At 39.4% G+C, this 18,984-nt stretch overlaps 1 protein-coding gene across 1 annotated transcript in view; it reads left to right on the forward strand.

Moving 5' to 3' along the window:
* Positions 1-19: 19 nt before the first annotated feature.
* Positions 20-18,984, forward strand: part of LOC106086116 (corticotropin-releasing factor-binding protein) — a 126,832-nt gene continuing 107,867 nt past the window's right edge. The window contains exon 1 of the mRNA XM_059362100.1: positions 20-1,233. Coding sequence (XP_059218083.1) covers positions 1,180-1,233 — 54 coding nt within the window. The 5' untranslated portion in view covers positions 20-1,179. The remainder of the gene's footprint in view (positions 1,234-18,984) is intronic.

An 18,984-nucleotide genomic window follows, 5' to 3' on the forward strand; every position in this document is an offset into this window, starting at 1 on the left:
TTCAACATTCTAACGACTGTTGGCCAAGTTAACGGTCGCTTATCTTGCTTAGTTAAACAAACATTGAAAATTGAAGAAAAAAAAACGTTTTTAAAAATTTGAATTTTTTTGAAATCATTGTAAAATCTGTGTGGGAGACTTTTAAAAGGAAGTTTTTTGTGCTTGAGCTTGTGAATGGAATTTAAATTTTTTTCTAGTGCCACTTGTTGTGTGAGACATCGCCCACAAATTTTATTGAGATTGAGGACCAAGTCAAAAGAATTTTAATTTTTTTCTCGGAGGACATCAATGTGATTTGAAAAATCACTTTCCCTTTTTGACCAAAAATTAACATCACAGGACATTGGAATCCTTTTAAGTCAACCCACACAAAAGAAGAAAGTTTTCATTCAAAAAAACAAAAAAAAGAAAGAAAAAGTGTCATATCGGCTATTTATTTTGCATCTGTGTTTTACTTGGAGGGATTCAAAGGCCATCTAAAAAACATCATACAAAAATATCACGTCTCCGCCAAGTTACTGTGAATTTTTAAGTATTTGAAAAAAAGTTTTGCAACAGCATAGCGAGAGAGAGAGATAGAGATTGTAAAACTCCCTGCTTATATTTGTTAAATTTTCATAAAAAAAGGACATTTGCCGCACTGACATTTATTTGACTTGCAAAGGACTTGTCCACATTGTGGCTATTCGGGCAGAACAAACCAAGCCAAAAAAAAAGAGTAACAAACAAATTATCATCAGCTTGTGACATCCCACCATTCCTTAACTCTTAACTAAATAAATTAATTAAGTTAATTCAGTGTCTATGTACCGGCGAGTGTGTGAGAAGGAAAGCCAGTGTAATAAGTGAACAAATCAAGATATACTCGCCAACTTATTGGACCAAAGACTTTGGTCACAGGATTCAAGTAAAATCCCTTCGCAATTGTGCCCATCCTTTTCTGGGGGAGTTATTTAAATTGATATTGTGGGACATTTTGGCCTTTTTCATATTGCGTGTGCTTGTCTGGCCACCACAAAACATCAACCAACACCTTCTCTGTGTTGTCAAATAAGGACTTTGCAATCTTGGCAACACCCTCATCATCAACACCATCATCTTCTTTCAATCACTGTCATTGTCAACAAGAGTTTGTGTGAAGAATTCCTTTCGCCACTTACTTGCCCACCACTATTCAAAATGAAAGCCGCCGTTGTATTCTTCTCATTGTCAATTATAGTGCTGAGTGTTACGGTAAGTAAGTCTTTATTAGCATATTTTGTCAACACGAAACTCTGTTAAAAACATTGAAATTTATGTTTGTTCAACATCTGCTAGGATACATGAGTACATGCTACTTAGTATGTCCTAGACCATTTGGGGCATAGAAGAATAGCTTAACAATTGATACCAAATTAGCTAAGAAATCTATGAGTGCGTTATTGACGAAATGGCCTAAGTCGAAAATTATAAAAATTATATAAAACTAGCTGAACCGGGCCCGCTCCGCTGCGTCTTCTTTTACTTTATATGGAACAAGATTATCCTTTGGATGTTTATTTTCGACAAAAAAAAAGAGCCTTTAATGATATGACATGCTAGGAAAAAAGTATATGCATATCGCTTGACTCACAATATAAGTGCCTTTATCTGAATTCCATATGATCTTTACTGGACCCCGAATTCGCTCGGAGGGTTAGATGCCATTCTAAAAAGACTTTATTTCCGCCCGATATTCTCATGATGTCCGATATTCTCATGTGTCCCCTAGACACTTGGCCTTGAACAAAATATCAGCATCGTGCTCTTGTCTTAAATACCATTTATTTAAACCCCATATTGCCATTGGATGAGGCGTCCCCCAAATACTTGGCCCCAAATCGGGTTTCAAATTAGTTTTACAATCTCAAATGCCTTTCATTTGAGCCACATAATGGCATGGTAGGCAAATTTTTACACTTTAGGGGGTTTTTTAGGGAAAGAACGGTACCCCCATTACATGGTCCCACAGTTGGATATTCGTATTCAACCCCCAAATACCTTTATTTGAGAAAAAAAAGCTCCACTGTCTTGAAGACCCAAATTGTCTTGGTGAGCAATTACGTCTTATTTGGGGGTTTTTATGGTGTTGGGACGTCTCCTAGGCAGTTGGTCCCGAATGTTGATATCAGATTCATGGTCTACTTCCAAATACCTTTCATTTGAGACCCATATTTCCATAGTCGGCAAACATGACCGGTTTGGGAGGTGTTTTGGGGGATGGGGTGGCCACTCAGTGACTCGGCTTTCAAAATATATGCCAGATTCATGTCGTGGAATTGGATATCAAATTCGTATTCTACTCGTAAATACCTTTCGTTTGAGTCCTATATTCCCATGGTGGGTAAATATGTTCGATTTAGGGGTGTTTTGAGGGTTGGGTTGGTCCCCCAAACACTTGGTACGACAATTGGATATCAGATACGTTTTCTGATCTTAAATACCTTTCATTTGAGTCCCATATTGTCGTGATTGGTCTATATATATATATTTCGTAGGTTTTGAGGGTGGGGCGTCCCCCCAGGTACCCCACCCGAAATTTGGATACCAAATTTTTCTTCTTAGGTTACTATAAGAGAGCACACAAAATTTCACTTAAATCGCGCCACCCATCTCCGAGATCTGGCGTTTCTGAGGGAGAGGGTCCGCTCCCCCTTCATAATCAAAAAATGTAGTACCCTATTTTCACAACGGGATCATTATGCACCATCAGTGAAAATTTCAAGAATATCGGTTCAACCAGTTCAAACAAACTGACAAACAAACACAAATTGATTTTTATATATAAGATTTTAAAGTTGATTTCAAATAATTTTTTGAAGTGGCTTAAACTTGGCAAAGTCCAGGCCAATCTTGAAATCAACCTCGTCTTAATTTTGGAAACTGATGGCACCTTAGTTGCTATCTTTATTATCAGTTAAATATGACGTAAGCGGTCTTTTTTACCTATGGTGGAGGATAACATTTGTCAAGATCTTTGGAATTTTTTATATTTTTGGGTAAAAACTTATTTTCCGTTGGTGCTCAAGAAGTCAAATTGAGAGATGGGTTTATATGGGATCTAATGGGATTCTTAGCTGATTGGGTTATCAAACTCAAAATTTGCAACGTAAAGGGTGATTTTTTAGTTATTATGTTTTTGGCAACACTGATTTAAACAGCTCACTCTCGTTTCGTGTTTTGTTTCACTGTCAAACATCTTCAATTAAGTCTATAATTTAACCATGAATCTTCTCGCAAACGAACAACGCTTGCAAATTATTGAATTTTATTATCAAAATTCTTGCTCTGTCAAGAAAGTTCATCGCGCGCTTCCTCCATTTCATCGATAAAGCTCATTTTTGGCTCAATGAGTACGTAAAAAAGCAGATTTGTCGATTTTGGATTAAAGATCAGCCAGAAGCATTGCAAGAGATAGGTTAGGGTTAGGTAAGAGTGGCAGTGCTTTACAGACTCTCTTAGACAATTTTAAGTCAATTGTGATACCACAGTAGCGACAAAGGCTTCTGGCGGGAATCGAACCCACGACCCCTTCACTGATAATCCAAACACGCTACCAACTCGGCTACCGGGGCGCCATTGCAAGAGCTACCAATGCATCCAGAAAAATTCACAGTTTGGTTCGGTTTATGGGCTGGTGGCATCATTGGACCGCTATCGTGAGACGATATCCAATTTTTTTTTTTCGCCCAAAATGGAAGAGCTCGAGTTGCATGGTTTCAACAAGACAGTGCCACATGCCACACAGCACGCGTTATAATGGACTTATTGAGAGGAGAGTTCTTACTTTACTTTAATCGGCTATGACAGAATATTTCTTCCACTAGCCGAACGTAGAATAGCGTTCCAAGCGCCTCGATCTTCTGCGCTCATTCTAAAATCTCTGACACCAAGTTTCGAGGTGTCTCCCACAGCTCGATCTTTCCATCGGGCTTTTGGTCTTTCCGGTTTGCGTGTACCACCGTGTTTGCCTTCAAAAAACTTCTTTGCTAGAGCTTCCTCATCCATACTGACAACATGACCTAGCCAACGCAGCCGTTGTATTTTGATGCGTGTAACTATGATATCGTCGTCATACAGCTCGTGGTTCTTACGTCGCCTATATTCTCCATTAACGCAAACTGGTCCATATATTTACGAAGAATATTTCTCTCAAATACTCCAAGCAGTGCCTCATCTGCTGCAGTTACTACTTCCGGTGATCGACCTTCATATCGATGTCGTTGGCATATGCGAGTAGCATGTGTTCTCTTGTGATTAGTGTGGCATATCTATTTACATCTGCGTCTCGTATAATCTTCTCTGGCAGGAAATTAGAGAGATCACCCGATAGGCTGTCTCCTTGTCTGAAGCCTCGTTTGGTATTAAATGGTTCTGAGAGATTCTTTCCTATTCTTACTGAGGATCAGCAAGTGTCATCCTGCAGAGTCTTACTAATTTTACAGGGATACCAAACTCAGACATGGCTTAAAATACCTTTGAATGTAAAGGAGTATCGAAGGCGGTTTTGTAGTCAACAAAGAGATGGTAGGTCGTCTTTCCGTCTGTCCATGTATTCTTGTAATCAAGGTACAGGTCGCATTTGTTGTCCGACTGTCTCAAAATTTTGCAAAAGTCACTTCTTTGATTCAAAGACGAACCCTATTGATTTTGAAAAAATCGGTTCAGATTTTGCTATAGCTCCAATATATATCTTTCATCCGATATGGCCTATTAAGGCTGTAGAAGCCACAATTTTGGTCCGATCTTTACAAAATTTTGCACGAGTTGTTTTACATGATGTCCCAATACGTGTGCAGGATTTCAAAAAAATCGATTCAGATTTAGATATAGCTCTCATATATATATATATCTTTCATTCGATATGGCCTTTGAGGGCTATATAAGCCACAATTTTATTCCGATCATTACAAAATTGAGCATGAGATGTTTTATTTAATGTTCCAATATGTGTGCAAAATTTCATAAAAATCGGTTTAGATTTAGGTATAGCACTCATATATATCTTTCATTCGATATGACCTTTGATGGCTATAGAAGCCACAATTTTGGTCCGATCTTTACAAAATTTTGCACGAGATGTTTTATTTGACGTTTCACTATTTGTGAAAAATTTCGTAAAAGTCGGTTCAGATTTCGATATAACTCGCATATATATCTTTCATCCGATATGGACTTTAAAGGCTATAGGAGCCACAATTTCCTTACAAAAAACTTTCATGAGATGTGTTGTATGACGTCCCAATACATGTGGAAAACTTCATAAAAATCGATCCAGATTTAGATATAGTACACATATATACCTTCCATCCGATATGCTCTCTTAAGGCTATAGGAGCCACAGTTTTGTATGATCTTTATAAAATTTGACGTGAAGTGTTTTATTCGACGTCTTTGTTCGTGTGCTAAATTTTATTAAAGTCCGTCCGGATTTAGATATATGCAGCTCCCATATATATTTTTATATGATATAGCCCTTAAGGCTCTAGTAGTCGCAATTTAGGTCCTAACGTAAGAAAATCTTACAAAGTTCTATTCCATATATCAATAGGTAAGCAAAATTAAAATCTGACTATATTTCAACATAGGTTCCATGCATTCAAAGTAGTACGCAGACTCGGTGGTGTTGGATATTGTATAGTCGGCTCTGCCCGACTTTTTGCATCACATCGAAATATCAATTTTCGACCATACAAATTCTAAGACGTTTTAACAATGTCTGTGTATCTGTCCGTCCGTCTGTTGTAATCACTCTACAGCCTTCAAAAATTGAGATATTGAGCTGAAATTTGGCACAGGTACGTCTTTTTGATGCACGCTGGTTAAGTTCTTGAACGGGCCAAATCGGACCATATTTGGATATATCCGATAAAGGGTCTAATGTCCATAAATGCTTTATTTTTAATACGATTTCGCTGAAATTTAAAACAGTGAGTAGTTTTAGACCTCCCGACATCTGACCCAAATATGGTTCATATCAGACTAAATTTATATATAGCTGGCATATATACCGATTTGCCGATAAAGGGTCCGAAGCCCATAAAAGCTTAATTTATTACCCGATTTCGCTGAAATTTGCAACAGTGGGTTATTTTAAGCTTCCCGACATCTGACCTATATATGGATTAGATCGGTCCATTTTTAGATATAGCCGCCATATATATACATATAGTTCGCCTTAGTTCTTTTGGGGATGGAATACCCTCCAGGTAATCGCAGCTTTTTGTCCCACTGTTGTGCCGTTTCTGAATCCGCACGTGTAGCTTTTGGTGTAGCCGGTTCAGCGAATCTCCGAGCCCAATTAAGAAAGACCACCGTCTTACAGGTGAGAGCTTTGGGATTATTCGCACCAAGCCTCTCACCGATTTTGCATAAGTAAGCTCGTAGTGCTTTGTGTCCGGTTATAATACCGAAAGCTATACTGACCTCCTTCTTACTTCCTTTCAGTAATAGCATCGTCTTCTATTCGGATCTCTCCACAAGATTTTCGTCGTCCTATCGACCGTTTCGGTGTTCCACAGTGTAACATGAGCGTTCGTCGACCACGCCCTTAACTCAGACTGCGTCGACCCGAAAGGCTTCGGGTTAATCAAGTTTATTGACGGTAGTCTTCTGGACTGTTTCATTACTTACCCTTACTTCGCTATGGCTCGGCACCCAAACTATGCGGATCGTGCCATCCTCAGATAATGCTTTAATCTCCTTCTTACATTCCAAGACTGTTCGTGACCTTACCGTCCTGGTTGTTAATGCCCTGATGGCCAGTTTACTGTCCGTAAACATGTTCACCGTAGCGCAGAGGTTAGCATGTCCGTCTATGACGCTGAACACCTGGGTTCGAATCCTGGTGAGACCAGCAGAAAAAATTTTCAGCGGTGGTTTTCCCCTCCTAAGGCTGGCAACATTTGTGAGGTACTATGTCATATAAAACTTCTCTCCAAAGAAGGTGTCGCACTGCGGCACGCCGTTTTGACTCGGTTATAAAAAGGAGGCCCCTTATCATTGAGCTTAAACTTGAATCGAATTATTATAACATTGAATTATTATAACATCGTCTGCGTAGCAGAAGGGTTCCAATCCCTCCTCAGTCAGCTTCCGTAATAGGTTTTTTCTGGTGTTCACCCATATGAATGGCTATAAAATGCCCCCTGTGGCGTGTTCTGTGCCACTTTCTCCCTTATATTTATGCCATGGGACCCACAATGTATACACCTATTCCTTAGGATATGGTTTATCCAGTCTCTGGTCTAACGATTGGATCAGTGTGTTAATCAGCAAATGAAAATTTTTGCAAATTTTGCCCATGAACATTCCACTTAGGAACAGGGGAAATTTTCTCATATATCAATGGGTGAAGTCCGATTCAAGTTTAAGCTCAATGATCAGGGGCCACCTTTTTATAGCCGGGTCCGAATGGCGTGCCACAGTGCGACACCCCTTTGGAGAGAAGTTTTACATGGCATAGTACCTCACAAATGTTGCCAGCATTAGGAAGGGAAAACCACCGCTGAACAATTTTTTTTAATGGTCTCGCCAGGATTCGAAACCATGCGTTCAGCGTCATAGGCGGACATGCTAACCTCTGCGCTATGGTGGCCTCGTTGTTACGGTCAGCACGTTGTTAAAAACCCTCTCGATGTCAATGCATACCGCTAATGGTTATGCCTTGTTATCAAAGGATTCTTCTTTTTTATGTCAACCTCATACAGAGCAGTCTCCACAGACCTTCCCTTGTCATAAGCATGTTACTTATATTTGAGCGCAGTTCGGCGGATGTCCTACTCGTTGTCATGGTATCCATAATTCGTTCGATGGCTTCTAGTAGAAACAAGTAAAAGTTCGGCCGGGCCGAATGTTGGGAACCCAACACCACGGATTCTGCTAAAAATGTATACAAAATAAATTTGGATGAAGGGCATAAATTTATTCTATGTACCAAACTTCTGACAAACCAGCAAAAATCAAGCCTCTAAGAACATGGGAGCTATATCAGGTTATAGACTGATTTGGACCGTATATGGCGCAGTTGTTGGAAATCGGGCAAAAATGCGGCTTGTAAGGACTCAAGAAGTCAAATGGGAAGATCGGTTTATATGGGAGCTGTAACAGGTTATAGACCGATTTGGACCGTACTTGGTACAGTTGTTGGAAGTCATAACCGAACACCACATGCAAAATTTCAGGCAAATCGAACAAAAATTGAGGCTTTCAAGGGCTCAAGAAGTTAAATCGGGAGATCGGTTTATATGGGAGCTATATCTAAATCTGATCCGATCTGACCTATTTACAATACCCAACGACCTATGTCAATATTACGTATCTTTGCAAAATTTCAAGCGGCTCGCTTTATGAGTTCGACCGCTAGCTCCACTGCGAACCGAACAATGATGAGCGAAAGATCGGTTTACATGAGAGCTATATCAGGTAATAAACCGATTTGGACCGTACTTGGCACAGATGTTGGAAGTCATAACGGAACACCACATGCAAAATTTCAGCCAAATAGGACAAAAATTGCGGCTTCCAGGGTCTCAAGAAGTCAAATCGGGAGATGGGTTTATATGGGAGCTATATATGTATAGACCGATTTGGACCGTACTTGGCACAGTTATTGGAAGTCATAACGGAACACCAAATGCAAAATTTCAGGCAAATCGAATAAAAATTGCGGCTTCCAGGGTCTCAAGAAGTCAAATCGAGAGATGGGTTTATATGGGAGCTATATTAGGTTATAGACCGATTTGGACCGTACTTGGCACAGATGTTGGAAGTCATAACGGAACACCACATACAAAATTTCAAGCAGGTCGAACGAAAATTGCGGTTTGTAGGGGCTCAAGAAGTCAAATCGGGATATGTGAGCTATATTAGGTTATAGACCGATTTGGACCGTGCTTGGCACAGATGTTGGAAGTCTTAACAGATTACTATTTGCAAAGTTTTAGCAAAATTGGACAAAAATTGCGGCTTCCAGGTTCTCAAGAAGTCAAATCGGGAGATCGGTTTATATGGGAGCTATATCAGGTTATAGACCGATTTGGACCGTACTTGGCATAGTCATTGGAAGTCATAACAGAACACTACCCACAAAATTTCAGCCAAATCGGACAAAAATTGAGGCTTTCAAGGGCTCAAGAAGTCATATCGGGAGATCGGGTTATATGGGAGCTATATATAAATTCGAACCGATGTGGCCCATTTACAATCCCCAAAGACCTACACCAATATTACGTATCTGTGCAAAATTTCAAGCGGCTGGCTTTATGCGTTCGACCGCTATCGTGATTTCGACAGACGGACGGACGGACATGGCTAGACGAACTCCGAACCGAACAATGATGATCGAAAGATCGGTTTACATGAGAGCTATATCAGGTAATAGACCGATTTGGACTTTACTTGGCTCAGTTATTGAAAGTCTTCACAGAACACCACATGCAAAATTTCAGCCAAATCGGACAAAAATTGCGGCTTGTAAGGGCTCAACAAGTCAAATCGGGAGATCGATTTATATATAGGAGCTATATCAGGTTATAGACCGATTTGGACCGTACTTGGCATAGTCAAGGGAAGTAATAACAGAACACTACCTGCAAGATTTTAGCCAAAACGAAAAAAAATTGCGGCTAGTAAGGGCACAAGAATCAAATCGGGAGATAGGTTTATATGGGAGCTATATTAGGTTATAGACCGATTTGGACCGTGCTTGGCACAGATATTGGAAGTCACAGCGGAACACCACATGCAAAATTTCAGCCAAATCGGACAAAAATCCCGGCTGGCAGGGGCTCAAGTAATCAAATCGGGAGATCGGTTTATATGGGAACTATATCTAAATCTAAACCGATATGGCCCATTTACAATACCCAATGACCTACGTTCAATATTAAGTATCTGTGCAAAATTTCAAGCGGCTAGCTTCGACCGCTATCATGATTTCGACAGACGGACGGACGGGCATGGCTAGATCGGCTCAGAACGTCGAGATGATCAAGAATATATATACCGTATGGGGTCTTAGACAAATATATTGAGGTGTTATAAACGGAATGACTAGATTAGTATACCTCTAACCTATGGTGGTGGGTATAAAAATACTTATTGTGAAGGAAAATTTTTTATCTTAAGAGAATGTTTCCTTCAAATGTAGGAAAATTTACCATTTTTAAATTATGTTTCCTTATCTGGTGGCTCGAATCTTTAAGATTAGGACAAATATGTTTTCAGTGTACCTAATACTTTGATTTCCTCGCTTTCCTATTTTATTGGATTTAGCTGTTTTTGTGAAGTAATGGCATCAGCTTACACATGTGTCTAGTTCAAACATTTCACATAATCTGTTCGTGACTTTTCATAATTTGAAATTTGTTTGCCAAAGCTTTTTAAGCAAAACAAGGCAAATAATTTTGTATACGTATATTATTCCTTAAACATTATTAAAAAAAAATTTTAATTCCTGTCTTAATTCGTTGACTTAAAAATAGAAATGACCAAATATTTATGTTATTTTTAAAACTCTGTATGAACAGTTGTTTGAAGTACAACATACTTCCCACGTACATAACATTATGGAACAAGGTGGAACATTTTGTCTCTATCAAAGAGTGATGCGCGAATAAGATTCAGCATAATGAAAGGCCAATCCTATGACATAGTCCCAAATCAGGTGCAGAACAACGAATCTTTTATAAGAGGTTTTGGGTGTATTATGCAAGGCTTAATCTTGAACATGGGTGAAGTATTTTTGCATAGTTTGGCAACTTTAGTGAGGGACTAGTCTCCATTAAGAAATTTCTATAGGCGATGCAAACCTGCCTTTATGCCTACCACAGCCTATACGCCCACTTGAAGTAGAAGATGTCTTGTCACCTGGCAGGTATAATACAAATCATACTTGTCGGTGTTGATGTGCCATCCCTAATTCATCGCACTTTCTATCAGACAGCTTTGGCGAGCCTGTAGAGGGGCAAGTCCTTGTCTCTAAATAATTTATGGCAGTCCTAAACAGTAGTGGAGACACATGTTTTCGTTCTTTAATTTATTACAAAAAAAAATTCGGCGCATTTATTTGAATTATAAATTTTAGCCAAATAAATTTTCAAGCAATGTGTTATCCAATATTTCATAGATCCTTGTTTATCTTCATAGCTTTTCCCCACTTTGTTATTCTTTTTTTTGTATTGGCTTCCCATGAAAATAAACGACCAATATTTATTAAACTATCAATGTCCTTACAACATAAACATTCCATAGTTAAATTATGTTACAATCCAACGAGCTCTGTGGATGGCTCTGTGATTTCAGAGTGTTTCACACTCACAAACACCACCACTTGAAGCAACAGGAACATAATTTACTATTGCCGCTATTATGAGACAGTAGTAGTGTATAGAGGTATAGTAGGGGTATATGGTCTGGCCAACATAAATTTTATTTGTGTTTGTAAGTTTTTGCTTACGTGGGTATATTTCCTTTTTTTTTATTTGTCCAAGACCTAGATTTATGTGTTTAATATTTTATTGATTTCAATTTACTCTCTTTAATCCCGGGCATTCGTTGTTCATGTAAGAGGTGGCTGGCAGCTGTTGCCAACATCTAACTCATGCTTCAACCACTTCAACCACGCTCATAAGATGAAGTAGCAACATAAGAAGCATATGTTGCATTTTTTTACGGCTGTCGTATCATTGGCAAATTATGGCCACTGTTACCACCATCGTCGTCATCGTGTGGCTGTTGAGGTAATTTATGTAATTTGTAATATGCGACCGGATTCCTAATGGATTTTCTTGCTCTTTATCTTCTGTTTTCCAAACAATGTCGGGCATTTGGAGATTAACCTCATTTTGGGATTTACACATGCCTTAAGGTGGGTTGATATTATTTGGGAAGAATATTGTTAGGTTAGGTAAGAGTGGCAGTCCTTTACAAACTCACTTAGATAATTTTAGGTCCATTGTGATACCACAGACCAAGACTTCTGGCGGGAATCGAATCCACGACACTTGCACTGGTAATCCAAGTACGTTAACAACTCGGCTACCGCGGTGCGTTAAGAACATTTTTAAGCCGAATCTTATATATCGGGACCGGGATCCGAATCAGCTATGCACAAATACGAAAGGGTCTTTGAGATGGCATACGACTTGGCTTGACCTTGGGTCTTCATTTTACCCCAGAGAAGGCCAATTAGTCGCACCAATTTTCCTCAATAGAACTTTTTCGATATCCGACAAGCTCAAACACTTAGGACTAATTTTGAACAGGAAACTGAACTGGAAGTGTCGCATTGTGCAGTGTACCGATAATGCACGCAGATGTTGGGCTCTATCTAGACGGTCCGTAGATTCGAAATGGAGCCTGAATTAATGGATACTTCACTGGCTCTACCGGAGCGTGATAAGACCAATACTTACTTGCGCCTCTGTAGTTTGGTGGACAGCATAGGCGGGACGGTGAGGACCAGGGCAACTAGGGGACTAGAGACAATTCTAGAAATCTGACCCACGGAAATACTGATTAAGTGAGTGGATAGAGGATAGGAGCAGGTCACACCATCGCGGTAAATCGAGGTGACGATAGGAAACCTGGAAGAAATGCAAAAGTTTTCCGATCGGATACCTGAGAAGAAACTTGAGGTTGAGTGCAAGGCACTGCTGGCAGCGACACTGGAGGTCGTATGCGAGGCACTGCTGCCAGCGGCACAGTCATGGTTTGACGGGAACTCTGGTATTTCCATCTGGAAGTCATGCTACACAGAGGGATTAAAGCTAGAGGAGAGAGTGGGCCTGAGGACTACATTGAAAACCAAATGTGATCTATTTATGACCGTCTGACCACAAAAAGCCTCTGCAGGCGGTCGGGCTGGCGATCATGGAATGCGTACGGTGTTGACGAAGGACTTTGAGTGCGAACGCACAGTAAACTGGCCATCAGGCCAATAACAACCAGGAAGGTAAGGTCACGAACAGTTTGGAGTGTAAGAAGGAGATTAACGCCTTCTCTGAGGATGACACGTTCGCATTGTTTGCGCATTGGTGCGAGCGACAACGGAGTAAGGTGGGAATTAAGGAGCAGACGATTTTGCCTTAAAGGTCAGAGGAGGTAATCCGAAGCCTTTCGGGGCAACGAGGTCCGATTTAAATAAGTGGGCGACAACCGGCCTGTAGGGCGATGAAAATCCTATGGGAAGGTTCGGATATTGACATAAAGCGTTTAATACTGAAGGAAAGGGGATCAGTAGAGTTTTCGTTAGAGACAGGATAAAGAGCATACTTAAGCAGAATAGGTGCGACAAGTAATAGCTGCTGAAGGGCATGTGGGGAATGAGACGCCGAAGCATTTCCTATGCCATTGTCCGGCTTTCGTGGCTAGCAGACACCCGCACTTAGGTGAGGACACAATACCAGACATGAACCGACTTAGTACGTGGTATGGAAAACACAGATTTGTTTTTTCGAGGTTAATTTTTAGTAATTACAGCGCACAACAAGATTTTTACGCTTCTTTTAAAAAACTTTCATTTGATATCCATATTGTCCCAATTGGTATTTGTACACTGCTGGGGGGTTTTGGGGGCCTTTCAGACACCAAGGAACTATTTTTATGCTTGTATTCAGATTTGTATTCTACTTTTAAATACCTTTCATTTGATATCCATATTGCCCAAAGTGGTGTAAGTGTCCTGTGTGGGGTATTGAAGCGACACCAGTTTTCAAAACAAAACTTTCTCCACAACGCCATCTGCAGGCCATGTTCGAACTACATCTTCACAGCAGTAGGTGGCAACGATATGACTAGGACAACTTGTCATCTGATGGATCATTCATCTGTATTACATCCGTCCATTTACCTTAAAAGAAAGTAAAAAAAATAAATTTTAGAAACCAGTGTTTTTGTTCTTTTTTTGAAGTTCTCCCACACTGGGACGAACTTAAACATTGTCCTTCGAGCCGGATCGGTTACAATGATGCGATATACGATCCAGTGAGGAAATTTTTGTGGATTGCGATCTGTGCTTCAGGAGCCAGTGGACAAGACTTCACGACCCATTGCCTAAGTCCAACATTATCATCGTCATGTTTCATTGTGTGAAACTAGGCTTCACGGGCCAATGACAAAATGTTAGCTCTAAAGCCCAACTTAAAATAAATGATATTTCTTCGGTCATCGCATCGCCACCCAACCACAAAATTAATGAGCAAAAAGATGATGCTGCTGTCTTGCAAGGCGGGGAGAATGTTGAAGCGACATCTGTTCTTTAACAACAAAACTTCTTCTACAACGCCATCTGCAGTAGGACTAGGAAAACCCGTCATCTGATGGATCTTTCATCTTTATTATGTTCGTCCATTTACCTTAAAATAAAGTAAACAAATTTTTTGTAATTTTTTTAAGTTCTCCCACACTGGGACGAACTTAAACAGGAGGTTTTTTGAAGGTGGGGCCCACCGAACCCTTAGTGTAAAATTTTTTTTACCAAGTTTGTACTCTTTTCTTAAACACCTTTCATTTGATACCCATATTGTCCTAATCGGTAAACATGTCCGATGGGGCCATCCCAAAACACACCCGAACGGACCCCAGGTTACTTGACCCCAAAATTGTTACTTGACCCAATTTCGTGTTTTTATGGTACCATAAGATGGCATACAAAATTTCGTTTAAATCGGTGCACCCATCTCTGAGATCTGGCGTTTTTGAAAATTGGGGAAAGGGGGAGGTTTGGTTTTACTTCTTTTATTTTAATATCCTCGTTTTTAATTTTTGTATCCACTTTATTGTCCCCATTTCTGTTTTTTTTATACCCACCACCGAAGGATGGGGGTATATTCTTTTTGTCATTCCGTTTGCAACACATCGAAATATCCATTTCCGACCCTATAAAGTATATATATTCTTGATCAGCGTAAAAATCTAAGACGATCTAGACATGTCCGTCCGTCTGTCTGTCTTTAAAAAAAGAGATATTGAGCTGAAATTTTGCACAGATTCTTTTTTTGTCCATAAGCAGGTTAAGTTCGAAGATGGGCTATATCGCACTATATCTTGATATAGCTCCCATATAGACCGACCCGCCGATTTAGGGTCTTAGGCCCATAAAAGCCACATTTATTATCCGATTTTGCTAAAATTTGGGGCAGTGAGTTGTGTTAGGCCCTTCGACATCCTTCGTCATTTTGGCTCAGATCGGTCCAGATTTGGATATAGCTGCCATGTAGACCGATCCTCCGATTTAGGGTCTAAGGCCAATAAAAGCCACATTTTTTATCCGATTTCGCTGAAATTTGGGACAGTGAGTTGTGTAAGGCCCATCGATATTCATCGTTAATTTGGCTTAGATCGGTCAAGATTTGGATATAGCTGCCATATAGACCGATCCTCCGATTTAAGGTGCTAGGCCCATAAAAGGCACATTTATTGTCCGCTTTTGCTGAAATTTGGAACAGTGAGTTGTGTTAGGCACTTCGATATCTTTCTTCAATTTGGTCCAGATCGGTTCAGATTTGGATATAGCTGTCATATAGACCGATTTCTTGATTTATGGTTTTGGGCCCATAAAATGCTCATTTATTGTCCGATGTCGCTGAAATTTGAGACAGTGAGTTTGGTTAGGCTCTTCGACGTCCTTCTTCAATTTTGCCCAGATCGGTCCAGATTTGAATATAGCTGTCATATAGACCGATCTCTCGACTTAAGGTTTTGGGCCCATAAAAGCGACATTAATAGTCCGATTTCGCTGAAATTTGGGACAGTGCTTTGTGTTAGGCTCTTCGACATTTTAATGCAACTTGACCCAAATCGGTCCCGATTTGGATATAGCTGCCATGTAGACCGATATCTCGATTTAATGTCTTAGCCCCATAAAAGGCGCATTTATAATCCGATTTCACTGAAATTTGGCACAGTGACTTATGTTAGGCTTTTCGACATCCGTGTCGTATATAGTTCAGATCGGTTTGTTTTTAGATATAGCTAATGTACTTATTAGTATTTGGTCCAAATCGGAACATATTTGAATATAACTCATATGGGATATAAGGTATAAAATTTTCACCGAATTTTGATGAAAGGTGGTTTACATATATAGCCGAGGTGGTGGGTATCCAAAGTTCGGCCCGGCCGAACTTAACGCCTTTTTACTTGTTTTTTTTTTAATTTTTTGAAAATTTTAATTTACCCAAATGTAATTATTATACTTACATTTGCTTGACACGAGTGATTTCATAAATTCCAAATTTAACCAAATAAAATTCATGAATTCACGGTTGCTTTCGAATAACAAGATGACAGTACCTCTTACAGGTTGAAAAAGGACATTTGTGTTGCCTGTCGTGTTATTTTAAAAAGGCTTTCTCATCTTCTTCATTGTAGGAGCTTTGATTGTCATGTGGAATTTTTTGACTTGAAATGTTTCCAAAAATCACATTGGCTTAAAGAAAATGTGGGAACTACATGAGTGGGAGTGTGTGTTTTTTAAGAGCCAGTATGTGTTTGGTTAAAAGCAACATTTAATTTCTTACGAGAACATCTTTTGGACTTGTTTTCACTTCTAAAAGGATATTTTTGTTCGGAACGTAAGTGATTGTGTTATAGCTCCTCAAAAAAAAAAAACCGAACAAAAAACCAAAGTTGTGGCAAAGGACAACATAAACAAATCGTAGTCAATTTGAAAGAGAGCAATGTGAGAAAAAATTTACGGGGGGGAGAAAAAGTGAGGGACTTCTACTTCCTTCGTTGAAAAGTCTAGTTAATAAAATTAAAAAATTGGACTATCACTTAGCTCAATGCACTCATATTCCTATCGAATTTCTCATGTCTTGTATTGTGACGACAATGGCATTGGCTTTTGCTTCTACATTTGGAGATATCGGAATGGTGATAAAATTGTCTTGAACAGCTTTTGAAATATTTGGCTTTAAATAAAAGCAATAGAGAGAAAGGGATTGATAAATTACTATTAGAATCGTAGGGGATATTTTTAGTTTTATCATAGGGACATCTATGATTTTACTTATTAGGGGTTTCATTCATCTCTTACTTACCAAATGCAAATGTGAAAACCAGTGATAGAAAAATCAATTGAATAAAAAAATAATTAGAAAAATCCAAATTGGGATAGTGCAATTACATGTATGAGCTCTTTCATACATTTTTAAAACAAGTCCATGAATGGCCTCACAGACTACCAACATTTTGGAAACTGTCCTCCCTGTCTGGCACTCAAAATATGTGCCTCAATATATGTTACAAACGTCTCATAAGTTAAGCTAAGTTTTTAGTAACAGCCTGCAATCAGGATAAGTTACCGAAACACTAAAACCTGTAGCGTATAATTTACATTACAAATGTTCTCCTTTTTGTTACGTATACGACATGGCAACTAATTGTGGCAAACAGAGGTAAGATTTGAATCTTAATAAATAAAAATAAAATAAAATAAAATAAAATAAAATAAAATAAAATAAAATAAAATAAAATAAAAATATATAAAATAAACTAAAATAATATATAAAAAAATAAAATAAATTAAAATAAAATAAAATAAAATAAAATAAAATAAAATAAAATAAAATAAAATAAAATAAAATAAAATAAAAGAAAATAAAATAAAAATATATAAAATAAACTAAAATAATATATAAAAAAATAAAATAAATTAAAATAAAATAAAATTAAAGAAATTTGTGAGTAGAGCACAAATATGATATCCACACTTTGGGGAGTGATATCTGAAAGGCCGTGCTAGAACCCCTAAACAGGACTTTTTTTCTGACCGTGGGCTCAAGAATTCAAACAATCCCTAACGACCTACATCAATTAGAAGTATCTATGCAAAATTTTAAGCCGCTAGCTTTATGCGTTCGACCGCTATCGTGATTTCGACAGACAGAAGGACGGACATCGGCACGATCCAGAATATAAAGGGTGATTTTTTAGATATTATCTTTTTGGCCGTTGAGTAAAGCGGAAGTGTTTTCATTTCGCTCCTCAAAGAAGAATAGCCGCACCTCGAAATAGGCACGACCTACAGCTGTGGTGGTGAAGTCAGACCGCAGCATGCCCCCCTCCCCTCCTATAGGTGTGAGTGTCTTGGTAACTGTAGTCGGAGTAATGCTTCAAGCGCACAACTGGGTGGCAGAATAATTAATGAGGAAGAGACCGATAAACCAGAGGGATGCATTGTTCATCCCCAGCCTTTAAGTAAGGGTAGTGTTTCCGACTCAATGAAACAGTCATCGCTGCCGAATCAATAGATGAGGACAGCGGAGTGAAGGTAAAGGTGAGCGATGGCTTTACTAAGCAGCAGCCCGGGAAAGCGATCCGGGGCAGGACGAAGGAGACAGAGGAGTATGCACCGGCAGTGCAATCGGACGAAAGTGCAGGATGCCGGAAGGGATAGAACTGGCATTCCAAGTACTTCTACGAAAGCTGGAAAGAGAATCATACATCCCGAAGAGTATGACACAACTAAAATACAAAAGAAGAAAAAAGTTCCCAGCCCATTCGCAATGGAGAAACTATATAGTGTCCTGTGGACAAAGTCGGAACAGCAACGAAGGAAGCTCGCACGGCCCCTGAGTATTCATGGAGGATTGCGACTCCCAAAAGGAGATGAGGACCACGCTTACTAGGGCACTGGAGACTATTATAGATATCCAAACCATTGACAAACAGATTAAATGTAAGGCAGCCACTGCGGCTGTGAGACTTAAGGCGATGGGAGAATGGATTGAGGATGAGAGCAGCTCATACCATCGCTGTATAATGGAGGCGACAATAAGAAACCTGGAAGGAAGGGAAGAGGTTTTCGATTGGATAACTAAAACGATATTTTGGGTGGAGTGCGAGGCACTGCTGCCAGCGGCACAGTCTTGGACTGACGGAACACTAGTATTGCCATCTGGAAGATCATGTTACACGGATGCATCAAAGCTAGGGGACAGAGTGAACCTGGGGGTATAC

This window comes from Stomoxys calcitrans, chromosome 2 (genome assembly GCF_963082655.1).
Source record: "Stomoxys calcitrans chromosome 2, idStoCalc2.1, whole genome shotgun sequence".
Taxonomy (NCBI): Eukaryota; Metazoa; Arthropoda; class Insecta; order Diptera; family Muscidae; genus Stomoxys; species Stomoxys calcitrans.